Below are 13,951 nucleotides of genomic sequence, written 5' to 3' on the forward strand. Positions count from 1 at the left end.
CCTAGGTGATATTTGAGCTTTAATTTTGGGTTTTTTTTTTTTTTTTTTTTTTTTTGGTTTTATTTTTTTGATGATTTTTTTCATTGATCCTTGCAGAACTTTATACCCACTTATAGAAGACACAGCTGAGACCTGGAGAACTTTGCTCACTTTTCTCAGGGCACATTAACACATTGTTGGTAACCGGAGCTAAGATTAATACTCAGACACCCGTGTGTACAAAGTGTCTCCTAAACCACAATGCTCTTTGCAAAGCACAGTGGCACACTAGGCATTGTCAAGGATCTGTGGCCTCTGTGAAGGCATTTAAGTTGCCAGTTAAATTATGGTTTTTACCTTGTGTTTATGGTGTATGAGAACCCATGTGCATTGTTCTGGCGGGTGAGGTCGGGCTGCTCGTATATGGTCTACATTTTCTGGTGGCTTTTAGCTTCAGTTATAGATAATGAGGGAGAAAATCAGAGCTGTATATCAGAACCGTTTCGTTATTAGGTATAAAAGCTACAAAATGATTTGTAAAGAGGTAAAATTATGGTTCCTTTGGCAAGCTTAACTTGAGTATTTTACACCATATATATTAAAGCATAAATTTAACATCACTTACCACACAGAAAATACCAGGAGCAGAGAGAGTGGACTGTCTTCGGTTGCTATAGGAACCATTTACTGTATAACTCTCTGAGTGGTGAAAATCACATCCATTATTGTTTTAGTCGGTTACGCGTCTACAGCTGCATCCATTTGACAAATCTAAGCGTTCAGACGGAGACTGCAGAAAGCCTTCTGGCCTGCATCCTGTGTTTCAACCTGGTGTGGCCTTGGGTTACTCCAACTTAAGGAGAAAGGTTTACTTTATGTCCCCCAAGAATATGTGAGGTATCTAGGGAGATCCTGAAATGAGCTAATTACCCAGTCATTTACTGATTTCATGTAACTTGGTCAAAGACGATGGTGCATATTTGGGATGAACCCTAACAGAAGTTAGGGTTGGGGGCGAGCTTAGCTTGCTGCACAGCAGCCTTAAGGCTGGGGTTGGAAACACTGGGCTTTGAGTTTGGACAACCAGTCAGGAGAGATCCGTTCAGAGGGTAAAAGAGAGGCTTTGGCATCTTCCACTGACCCTAAGAACTCTAATACTCACAATGCTGTTTTTGTTTTTCTCGTGCTTATCATGGGGCTTACTTGTTTATCCCGGCTTCCAAGAATCTAAGGCTGTCCCATGAGAGAGGAAGGCAGGCGTGGCCCTCACTCAGATTTCCCCAGGGGAAAGCCCCAGATGGTAACAGACTCCATTGCTCCTCTGCAGTTGAGCTGTGTCTTAATTATCAAGCAGAAAAGGCCATGGTCTGATGAAACTAGATCTGCTGAGCTATCCAGTGGAGGTCCCATTTAGATCGTGTAAGCTAAATGGGAAGAAATTGTGCCTGCATTGTGGATGGTCCTTAGTGGCCTCCATGGTGAGAATGTCCTCAGCATCTTATAGTGGGGCCTGCTTGAAAGTGGGTAAGCACAACTCTTTCTGCTGTCCGCGGACTGTACAGTAGCCCGTCCCCACCCGTGTGACTGTGTGAGGCCCCTGCCTGTCATCTACTAAGCTCAACCACTCAGAACAGTTCCAAAACGCCCGAGATTGATTAATTTACTCCAACTGCCTCTCACTCCCCAGACCTCAATTTCCTTCAATCATCTCTCTGATTGTGGCGTACATATTTCCGAAAACCTTGATGCTACTCCTTCTCGTGGTAAATTGTGCTCATTTAGAAGTTCTTAAGTGAGCCCAGAGCCCAAAGAAGGTTGTAAGGATAATTTAAATTACTATCAGTACTTTTTCCTGGCTTGTTCACATTGGAATAAGTACACTTTAAAATGCTCCAGAACTCACAAAGGGCCACATTTAACTCAGCGAAGCTGTTTCTTCTTGGGCCCTGTCATTACAGGCCTTTCATGAAACAACATAAAAGTTGGAGCTACAGTCCTTTGACTGCCCCAGCCATGTGATTCTCATGTTGTGCGTTCTCTCTTGGCTGTCTTCCATGATGGACTATATCACAAAGATCACGCTGGATCCCTGTTCCTGATCACTCCGCACTGTGCTGTCTTTTTGTTAAGAGGTGGGACACCGGCATTTAATGGGGCCACCTTTCTCTTATGCCCTGGGAAAAATGGGGAGAAGTCACTTGAGCCACTTCCTAGCTCACCCCAAGATGCATTCTCATTGTTCAGCTGTGCAAATATAAAAAGGCGGCCCTACACATAGTCCCCTGACTTCTTGGTAGTGCCCAAGGTTTTAACACATTACTCTGCGTAGTCATTGCTGTCACAAAAAAAGGTTTCCAGGGAGAGAGGGGCTTAGAAGCCAAGTGACTCCACATGTTACAGGAATCAGAGCAGGCCACCACTCCTCACAATTACCACTTAATTCCAGCCAAGGGAAGTGTCTTTGGAGACAAAGGGGCTTCTGGATATGAAATAATTTAATCTTTCAGTCTCTCCCTAAAAAACAGTTACTGTTGTCGTTTTGCTTTCCCTTCAGGAGAGTGTAGCTAGGTCAGATGTCTTCCTGTTTCTACTATTTCTGTTGCTTCCAGGCTAAGGAACTAGCATGTTCAGTGGGATGTGCTAGGGGACCATTTTCCACAGCTCATCCATAGTATAGAGTGGTGGCCAAGACCTCTCCTTCCTTTTCTTCTCTCCCTCATCCTTTCTTCCATTAACCTGAATGTGGATGTGGATGCTCCTCAAACCTTCATCTGTCAATGGGCTCATCTTGAATCTAAGGTATCTGTTGGGCTTTTCTGACTCTTCAGCATCAAAGAGCAAGGAGGCTCACACTAATGTGTAATACCAGGATTTCAGGGAAGGGGAAGAAAAAATCCCCACCCCAGAGGCCAGTTCACCCTTTTCTGATATTTCTCCTTCTGTCTGTTCTCCTTTCAGTCTGCCCAGTCCTCCTGTCAGTGCCTTATCCTTCCCTCTCCTGTTGCTTTCCCCACCCCTTTCAAACCCTTGACTATCAAAGCTCAAGGTAGAGCACAGTTAGTCACAACCACCCCCCTTTTTCTCCTGGACAGGCCCTGGTTTGGGTTTTAGTTTTGCTTTTCCTTTTGCTCCTCCTCTGACTCAACCTCAACTCTTGCCTGAGTCAGGAACCTTAGCATCTGGTTCCAAGATGGGATTCATGTACAAAGTTATTGGTAATACTACAAGCATAATGATATACAGCATCTGAGTGATTAATCTGACAGATATTAAGTGTGTTCATGTATCCCTCCCCCATCCCCCATATACATCTTAGCGGCAGCTACAGACTCTTTTTCTAACATAGCTTTTGGTACTCCCTTTTGGAAAACCCTGCACTTATATTTCCTAAAGGCGAACATTTCAAGGCTCATCTTTATCTTGCACAGAGGTCAGCATATTGTATACCTTGGCATCTAATAGGGAATTTTTTAATGTCAGTATTAATGTATTCACTGACGGTTTCATAACATGTAGTTCCTACATTCTTTTCATGCTTGCCCCCCTGTGTCCCTTTTACCCTCTCGTTCCACTAAAGCCCCCTTCCCACAAGGCTTCTGACATTCTCGTGGGTTTTGCTGGCTTTGTGTGTGTATGTGACTTTCTGGATTTAACCAGAGCTATGGCCTCGGGCATAGGGAACTTTCCACTGGAGCATAGGTAACTCAATGGCTATGCTATTACTTAAACCAAAGCTTCCTGTTGCCCCAATAGGCAGGGTTATGTGGGAGCTCCAGAGGGACCACTGAGCCCCTCCTCAGATCATGACTGAAGGTCCAGTCCCACTCAGACTCTGAGCTGTCACTGCAGCTGCTATGAAGCTATGATCACAATTATCAGGTCACGTCTTCAAGGCCTCATTTCTTGCTTGGCTCTCCTCCCCACTGTCCAGTTCCTACATTCTCTCTGCTCCCTTTTCTGTGATATTCCCCTCAGACTTGAAAGAATGATGGATAGTCCCTTAAGGGCTGAGCACTCAACAGCCATTTTTTTAAAATAATAAAAGTGAGATTAATTTTTTTATTAAAATCCTACCTAGTAAGAAAAATAATTTCATCCTATAAAAGCCACATGGTACCACAAAATTAAATAGACGCATTCTGTTGAATATTTGGAGTCTCATAATCAAAGTTCTTATTATATGTATGTTTTATTCATCAGCTACCCAATAATATATAAGATACGAAAATGTCTTCAGACCTCACAGAATGTTTAAAGAAAGATATAAACCTATATGTGTAGGTTGGAGCATCATTTCAGATTTTACTTAGCTTAAAACTTGACAATGAAAACAAATCTAAAGTATACTAAAGTAACAATGATATTTGTTTCTAATTGATACAACTATTCAGTTTTTAAGTTGCCTTTTTAAAAATCTCAAGTGGAAGCATTTGGTGTTTGCCTTTTATGACTAATGTGGTTCATTTAATGTAACATATTTATTAATGTAACATATAGTGTAACAATAAACTGTCTTACTTAGTGTGGACTGATATCCCATTGTAGTTTTGACTTATATTTCCCTAAAGATTGGTGATGCTGGACATCATTTCATGTGCCACTTGGCCATTTGCATTTCTTATTTACAGAAACACCTATGTCTTATGGCCAGTTTGGAATGGAAGGTTTTGTAGTTGTTAATGGATTGTGGGAGTTCTTGAAGTGTTATCAATCTAAGTCCCTTCTCGGCTATATGATTTACAAATATTTCACAAACTATGGGCTGTTACTGTTCTTTCTCAGCAGTTACTTTTGTTTGCATATGTCTATGTGCATCGTATTTGAGTATTCATATGGACATGTGTATGTGGTGTATGTGTGTGTGTCTGTGTGTGAGTCTGTGCCTATGTGTATGTGTGTGTGAGTCTGTGTCTATGTGTATATGAGTCTGTGTGTGAGTGTGAGTCTGTGTGTGTGTGTGTGTGTGTGTGTGTGTGTGTGTAAAAGCCCTTTTCTGGATTGCTCTTCACATTGTCTATGAAGGCAGGGTCTCTCTGCAATTAGAGCTCCCTATTCTTTTATTCTGGCTATCCAGCTTGTTGCAGAGATTCCCTGCATCCCAGGCACTTTATTACAGGTGGACTGCCTCATGTACCTGGCATCTGTATGTTCTGGGAATCTGAGCTCCAGTGCTGATGTTTGCACAGCAACATCTTAGCTCGCTGAGCCGTGTTATCATTCAAACAATGATTCTTTATGCACTGAAATTTGTGATTTTGATGTTGTCCTGATCACTTTTCTTTTGGTTGCCTATGATTTTGTCTTCACAGTTCAAAAAAAGAAAAAAAGGATTAAATCACAGATCATTAAAGTTTTCCCAGTTTTCCCTTGATATCGTATTATCTCTTGAGGTTAGTTTCTACATGCCAAAGGGCCAAGAATGTAAAATTTTTTAATTGTTTTAATTTTTGGCCAATGCCTATCCAGTTTCTCCACTACTACCATTGTAAACGCCATTCTTTCCCATCCAGATAGTCTGATAATCACTACACTCATCAGTGTGTGATACCCATGAGGTTTCATGACTGGGCTCTTTTTTGGTTCTAATCCAGTACCCTATGTCTGTCTTCCCTCATGCCAAGCCTATAATGTCTGTCTGATTGTTGTTGTTGTCTAATAAGTTTTTGAGAATGAGTACAACATGACCAACTTTGAGCATTTGTTTTTGGCCTCAGTGCTAGCTTTGGTCTGAACTCTTCCCTTTGCAAGAGATTAAACATAACCTTAAATGTTTGCGCTGCAGCTCTGGGAAATTAAGATCACATCTATATGTCATGCAAGCCATGCAGCACTTCATTACCTCAGTGGTTACTTATCTTAATTTTTTATTGTAACTGTAACAAATGAGCAGAAGCTCATGGGATCCATCACCTACACTTGCAGAGATCAGAAGGCCTCAGTGGACAATGACATCAAGGTTGATTTCTTCTGCAAATTCTTGGGATGATCTGTGCTCTGCTCTTCATGGCTTCTTCCTCCACTTCCAACTTTCCATTTTCCTCTTAGGAGAACTCCCCATGGCCATAGGATACCCCCAAAAATCCAGCACATCTTCTGTCCCTAAACTCTTATTTTCATCATGTCTGCAAACTTTCTTTTAGTATTGAAAGGAACACACTCTTATATCCTAAAGGCAGGAATATAGATGCTGTCAGAAGCTCCATTCTGCCCACCACACTCCTGATGAGTTAACTGAGACTGTTAGCTGAGAGGCACTCAGAACCTCTGAAATAACCTTGAGTCAAAAGGACTAAGAGTGTTCAGTGATGTGCTGCACATTTCAGATAGCAAAAGGGAGGCTAGTTGTCTGATGCTCAGCCATGCAGGCGCTCCTGCCCCCATTCTATTCTGCATGAAGAAGCTGGGGTTTTCTGTGTGGTTAAGTACATGGGATTCTTTGTTTAAAGACTCCTTCCTGGGAGTTCATGTAGACACTGGCCTTGTGTGGAGCTGACAGTGTAAAGCTCTTCATTTTACAGAGTCACACTACAGCATAAAGGAAGAATAGCTCCCAACTGCCCCTTTTTCAGCAGAAATATAAATGCAGAGGCAGGGTCCGTCCCTTGGAGCCCATGGTACAGCTCTGAACTCTGGTCAGGGATCAGTGTGCATCTGTTATGAAACGTGTTACAGGATTGTTGTTTAAAAAGGAAACATAAATTTGTACAAAATGTATTTATTCTTCTGAGTATATACTTAGGTAAATAAAGCAATAGCCAATGTCCTGGGCTTTGGTTGTCACACTGTTATAAATAAAACAAATGCTTACAGATGCTCAATCTGTCTTTCACGAGGGCTGACTCTTTCTTTCATTCATCAGTAAGAGGTTGGATTTTATTTTCAACTTGAAAGATGAAACATTCTAATTTTAAAAGCTGCAAGTATAAGATCTTCTCTATTTGATTTGATTATGCAGTGTTACCAGAGATTAAGTGCATGGAATTCAGAGAGAGAGATTTTCTCTTATATGTATTATTAATACTAATTCTCTCTCTCTCTCTCTCTCTCTCTCTCTCTCTCTCTCTCTCTCTCTCTCTCTCACACACACACACACACACATTTTGGTGCTATTCATTAGATCAAAGTTTTATGTTTAGCAAAACACACCATTCTAGATACATGAAGGTCTGTATTCTTATGTTTTACTCATTAAGTTATAAATAAAGCTGCTTTTATAGTTAATGCCAAAAATAATATATGTGGAACCCTTCTTCCCCACTCCTAATGTTTCCTTCTGAGTGTCAGGAACTCTGCTAGTGCAGCACTCCCTCTCTAAGCAAGAGCTGCCTGGGAGGAAGCCCGGAGCATGTGGCTCAGCCCCTTCTTGGGGGAGCTATAGGAATACGAATTCCTCCATCCTGTGTGCTTTACAGCAGCACCTAACATGTGAGGGCCCTGTGGTTTTCTAGTGACTGGGTGAGTCTATTTCATTCCATGCTTTAACGTTAGGAAGCCCATTGTTTCTGCACACTGCAGTCTGGGGCTGCTGTCACCAGGGTATCAGAAATAAAGGTGGGATTTTAGCATCCTGCTTGCTTTTCTCCTGGAATCCACTGCTCCTTCTGTCCAGGCCTCAGATGGGGATGTGTGGGGACAATCATTATGTCAGTGTCCTTACATACATCTTTTGTGTCTCACAATGGCCCTGGGAGTGAATTGAAGCATCTCTCTGTACGTGAGGAAAATGGGGGCCTGCAAAGATACATCACTTTGACTGGTGGCATTTAACTTAGCAGCCGAGTTAGGCTAACCCCGAAACTCACATAGGTTAAGAATGACTATCCCAGAGTATTATAGATGAATGCTATTTTTGTTTGTTGGGTTGTGTGGTATAAGTCACTGAACCATGCAAATGGACTTTGCTGTCCTATAGCCTTGTGTTTTTATGATGGTAAATGAAAATATTTAATGTAGCTTGCAAATCCAACTTCTTCTTGCTGCATTCATGCCAGCCAGTTTTCATCATATTTGGCTTCCCTTGCTGTTTTGTGTGACTAGGATGGTCTTTCCTTAATTAGCCTTTGTCTGGCTACTTTCTTACTTACTCTTCATGCACACATCGCTTCTTCAGATCTTGTCAAAATATCTGTGGGCAATCTACCTTCTGCCATCTGCCAGCCACTGTTCTTTTGCTCCGCCATCAGACCACCACTCTTTCCCTCCACCATCAGACTACCACTGAAGAATGTCTACCAGTGGCTCAGCATTGTGATCCTGGATGCACAGCTTGGCACCCAAAGCATGGGTTCTCAGTGAACAACTGACAGAGGGCTTGGTGGCATTGTACATAACCCTTGATCTTGGTCTGTTGCACCATACTATTATAAACAGCATAGAGAACATAGCAGACTTCCCAAGACTTATTAAGAACTGAATTTATTAATGTCCTTTTTGGCTTTTGCCTCTTGAAATGATTGGATTTCCAAGAGTGTGTAACTAAAAATGCTAACTTGGTATACAGGGCTAAGAAAAAAACAGAGCATCCCCACAATGGAAACATCCTCATGGAGACTGGAGAGCCCAGGACATGCAGAAAGACTTCTGCCTCAGAATCAGATGTTTCAAAATCAGATGTTTATCAAGTATCCACTTCTGTAGGTCTTATGTATCTGGGAAAAGCATTGTTAAACCTGGGTTAGTTCTCTGGGTCCACTCACTGCAGATGTGGTGATGATTCTACCTGACAGATATTATAGTGTTATTTTGGGTAATTGTTTAGTTGAGCATATAGAAATCAGGGTTAGTAATAGGGTTATTGGTGACTTGATTTTGTCTTCTAACCAAAAATAAAAATGTAGGATAAGGTGTTACAAAGAACCAAATATTTGTAGAAATCAAAGTAAAATGTTGTATATGTTTCTTCCATGTTCAGATCATTTAACTTAATATATTTAAAGGTTATACAACACATTTCTACACACTTAATGTTGGAGGCCTCAATCTTCATTTTGTTGATCAAGGCAGAATTGCTGTTTCTTATGTAGTAGCTGCCCATGGGGATAAACAATTGAACCAAGATTTGCATGAGTGTGACATTGGTAATTGCCATCAGGTGTCTGAGTATCTTGATATGACAGCTGATATTGCCCCTTTCTGTCCTCTCACTGATACAGGGGATTGATGTCCGAGACGCTCCTTTGAAGGAGATAAAGGTGACTAGTTCCAGAAGATTCATGGCCTCATTTAACGTCGTAAACACGACCAAGAGAGATGCCGGGAAGTACCGCTGCATGATTCGCACGGAAGGAGGTGTCGGGATATCAAACTACGCAGAATTGGTAGTTAAAGGTATTTAATGTGTTTTTATTCCCCCACATAGTCTATTAAAATAGACATGCTTACATAGTTGTTTGCTCATTATTTGTCTATGCTCAAACTTATCCTGTCTGCTTCTGAACGGTAGTCTGGTGCTAGGCTATATTGATGGATTGCATTTTGAGTACAAATTTTGCATGTGAGCAATACTTCCGGAAAATGCATGTGATTGATGTTGGTTTAGTAGCACACAGAGCAGTGATGATGCTCTCAACCAGGGTTGCTGGCAGCTCTGTGGATACAGATTACAACCTATAATATTTTTTTTAAGGAAGGAAATTTTTTTTCCTCTGATAGAAAAATCACTTAAAATGCAAATATTCACCAGGCCGGGTGTTTATGATAGCGAGGTGGTTAATAAAGTGAAGCAATGTCTGTATAAAAAGCCCTGATATATCATGGACGCTGTGTTGATAGCAGTGTCTTAGCATTCATAATGTCCCAGTGAAGCTCTGTCCCTATGTGCTGTGTGACTGGAAAATTGAGTATTATATTCAAGACAGGGGGCTGGATGAAAGGTAAAAAACAGAACAAAAAATAAATTTTCTTTAGCTCATTTAATGCATTTTTTTGTGGGCAAAGTTTATCCCATCAAAAGATACTAATGAAACTTTTTGGAGCCCAGATAGAATAATTTGAACATGTATGTGTTCCATGCTGGCGTTTCAGACAACTGTGTCAGGGCATCCCTTTTTTTTTCTTGTGGGAGACTAATATAATGTCTCATATTTCATTTTTTCAATATTTCAGTGGCAGGGGGTGGAGCATAAGATCTATGTGTGATCCCACCAAGCCACTTCCTCAAGACTATGCCTTCTATTCACAACTTTGCATCTCTTGGATGTAGATCACAAACCTGATCACATCAAGGTGGACCATTCTCTTAATGCAAATTTCTCTTTGTAGCCAGTTGTAAAGAATGCTAGCTTTGCATGGCAGAGCAAGCTAAGCAGACATGGGCTATGATAGGGCCAGTGGGAAGTTCAATGGCAAAAACCACACTTGTGTGCACAGTAAGCTGATAGTGGGTGGGCATCGGGCCCTAATGGGGAGGAGGACAGGATTGCTTGTATTGCCTGAGTTCATTTCTGTATTTTTTATTTGGGGCTGCACAGCAGCACCACCCTTCTAAAATTTAAAACTGTAAATGCCATGTTGTTTATTTAAGCCTCCATCTTCTACCACATCCATATTGAACCAGAATGCCTAGGCATAGCCTCCATCATGAACACTATAGGGAGTTTGGGAATCCTGTTTCTGTCTGGTAGAGTTGCTGTCTCCTTTTGCTTGGCTTTGGAGACAATAGTGCTGGCTCATCAGAGGACTCTATCATGACAATCAGTCGCAGTGTCACTGATGGATGTTCGGCAGAAGAAAGAACACACTACATATTTACTTGAGCCATATATTTTGCTACACCGCATTTCTATGTGCAGTGAAGTTCAAATTAGACTGCCAGGATGAAATTTTGATTTGAAGCTTAAGATTCATGGCGGAACTAAAGTTCGTCAGCACCACACAGACCCTGGTCTGAAGGCTCTTTGGAGAGTCAAGGAGCCATAGTGCGGAATAGACAACTTACTGTGAATGGAATGCCCTGGGTGCTCCCAGCTGAGGTCCCTCTTCCCTTTCCTCTCCCCACTCCATTCCTCTCTCCCCTTCTTTCCCTCTTCCCCTCCCCCACCTCTCTCTGCTCTTTATACTCTTCACTCTCCATCTCAGTGCATTTCTCTGGGATGATCCCTCCTCTTGTTAGAGCTACAGTTTCTGCCCTGCTTCCCTGAGATTGGCCCACGGTGGTGGTGAAGGTATCCTGCTTTCCCATCCATTGCAAACGTGGCACCAACTTTCCTTGGGAAAATCGATTTGCTGGGAGTTACAAGTAACAGAATATTCTAGTCTGCCAGAGAATGTACAGGTAGAGGCAATGAACAATCTCTCGTTCCTTTTCTCAGGCCACTTCTTCCTGTCTGAGGACAGTGTAGGGTGGGGTCCCTGGATGATTGACAGAATGTGCTACCACTCAGGGCTTTGCACAATACCAAGGCTGGCGGCAGCTGCTGTGGGTGGGCCCTGATGTAAGATTTATCTCCTCTTGTTTATATGTCTATAACCATTTTTCCATATAGATTTCAGTTGCTCAAGCTAGATTTGAACCTGCAACTAACCAGTTTCTATGTCTGTAGTAACTGGGTACAAGCGTTTGCCACCAAGTCAACCATAAATACTGGGGATAATATACTGGATTCTACTACTTTAATTATATTACATTTTTGGAAAAAATGTTTAAACACATAGTAATTTCAGACTATTCATGTATATCTAGACACCCTGTAATTTTGGGGGAAAACTAGGGTCTGGAGAAGGCCTTAAGAAGGCATTCTACCAGAATGTCAGTTTAAAGCCAATGATACATGTTGTACCACAGTTTTAGAAAACATTTCCTGTGCTGTACTCAGTATCTTGAATTTATGTGAAATACATATTTCATGTATAAGTTTCATGTAATTAAAATGATATTTGCATCTAAGTGTCAGCCATTCTCAGGTAGAACAGTTAAAGCTATGTAATATGTTTATATCATATGTTCTCATTCATGGTTTGAGAATTAATTTTGCATTATTTTTTACATGCATTATGAAATATTTTAGTCTGATCTAATGGTAAAGGCTTGTATTCCAGTTATTCTGGAGGCTACGGAGAGTGGATCACAAGTTAAGGGCCTGCCTGGGCAACTTAGCAAGATGCTGTGTCAAAACAAAAATTAAAAATAAATGTGCTGAAAACACTGCTTGGTGGTAGAGTGCTTACTGAAAAGAGGCATGGAATCCTAGGTTTAATTCCTATACAAAAGAAAGTAGGTAGATTTCTTCCTATTACTGTGTTTAGATTGAGATTATCCCCCTTTTTCTAGCCCCCCACCCCCACCCCGTGATTTCTTTTTCAACATTCAAATACTGATTTATTTTTGTGTTGATTTTCTTGAATTTCTGCCCCAGCTGTTTTTAGGTTCTAGGTGAACTTTCCATTTGATTTACCCATGAGTATCTCCTAGGGATGGGAATTAATGTAGAAACTTCTCTCTGGGCAAAAAACTGTGCTAAAGTTGTTTTCAATTTAGAATATTAGTAAGAATATCCTCAGTGAGTAGATGAACCTTGTGACCTTGCCCCCAGCTATGGCTTGAATGGGAAATTATGATCCTTGTTTTCTTCTATGAGGATAGTTAACTACTCTTTCATCCCAGCCTACTTTTTATCAGAGATGCATCCTTAGCTTAACATTTTTCTGACTGAAGACAAGCTGGCTGCACTATTAAAACAAAACAAAACAAAAAATCACATTACATGTCTTATTCAAGGAATTGCTTAGCATTACAAATTAATGGTAAGTTAAGTCAGAACTGTTTAAAGCACAAAGCTTCCAGGGAATAAACAATGAGAAAAATATTTTACATCACATTCGCAACATTGTTATGTCACAGCCATAATCAAAGCACACTCAAAGCATGATGTCTTAGTGTGGCTTACTCTAATGAGCTATTTTGTACTCTTTATCACATGGAAAAGAAAATGACACCCCATCTCTGTGGAAAGAACAAAGAGCTGATGTTATTTGGGGAGTTGGGAGTTAGTGGGATCAACCTGCTGCTGTCTCAGAGACAGGCCTCATATGATGCTAGCTTTCCTGTGGTCTCAGAATGAAACAAGGCTGCAATTGATTGATCATGTCTGCCCTGTGAGAGGGTAGGGGAAATTGTGACAAGTCAGTATATGCTGGTAAGCAGTAGCAGTAAGCAGGTCAGGGAAATAGGAAGAAAAGCACTAAAAATGCACAAACTGCCTGAAGAAAACACCCTTGAGCAAAAACCACAAGATCTCTTGCTTTTCTTGGATGACAATCCACTTCAGTACAAAATATATAATTTTTTACATGATCTCATTCATCGTGTAGAGTACCCCTCACAGTGGGGAAGATATGCAGAATTCCTTCATTTGGGGCCTGGAGGGCCATTCAGCTAGCATCTAACTAATAAGATAGGAGATAATTTATGGGTAAGATGGCCAGCCTTCCCCTTCTTAGACAAGGATGAAGAAAATAGCATTGCCCAGTGCAGGAGACTCTCCAGTTACAGGGAGTGTTTGCTGTTAATATTATCAACTTGTATTGAGCTGGGTGTAGTTTGATTCAGAGTATCCTTGGCTACTGTAGTACTTTTCTCTACTTTTAGTAAAACCAGTACTGGAAACAAGCTTATAGACAGCAGTAGAAAACTTCATTATCTATATCTTCAGTTAGCTGAATCCATTGGGACATCTTTGGGGGGAAACTGAGTCACATCAGAAATGGGTTTCTGAAGAGATAAACCATAATTTCATCCATGTTCTTAAAATGATTGGAAATATAATCAGAAGGGAAAGTGGCTTTGAACTCCCTAAGCACCCCAGGCTAGTCTTGAACTCTTGCTCCTCCTACCTCCATCAACCCCATGTACTGGCAATATAGACATGCACTAACTTAGTTTAATGATATAGAAAACCCTCATGCCTTTGAAGATGTTGGAAGGTTCTCAGTGAGAAGCTGTCAATGGCACATGTCCTGCTGTTTAAATAATGCT

The 13,951-nt window shown here is 41.1% G+C and overlaps 1 protein-coding gene across 4 annotated transcripts in view; it reads left to right on the forward strand.

Annotated features, from left to right (window-relative positions):
• Positions 1 to 13,951, forward strand: part of Ptprm (protein tyrosine phosphatase receptor type M) — a 799,636-nt gene that overhangs the window by 421,812 nt on the left and 363,873 nt on the right. For all 4 annotated transcript variants that reach the window (XM_076917595.1, XM_076917597.1, XM_076917596.1 and 1 more), the window contains exon 6: positions 9,132 to 9,306. In XM_076917595.1, coding sequence (XP_076773710.1) covers positions 9,132 to 9,306 — 175 coding nt within the window. The remainder of the gene's footprint in view (positions 1 to 9,131; positions 9,307 to 13,951) is intronic.

The sequence above is a fragment of the Arvicanthis niloticus genome, chromosome 21 (assembly GCF_011762505.2).
Source record: "Arvicanthis niloticus isolate mArvNil1 chromosome 21, mArvNil1.pat.X, whole genome shotgun sequence".
NCBI classification, from domain to species: Eukaryota; Metazoa; Chordata; class Mammalia; order Rodentia; family Muridae; genus Arvicanthis; species Arvicanthis niloticus.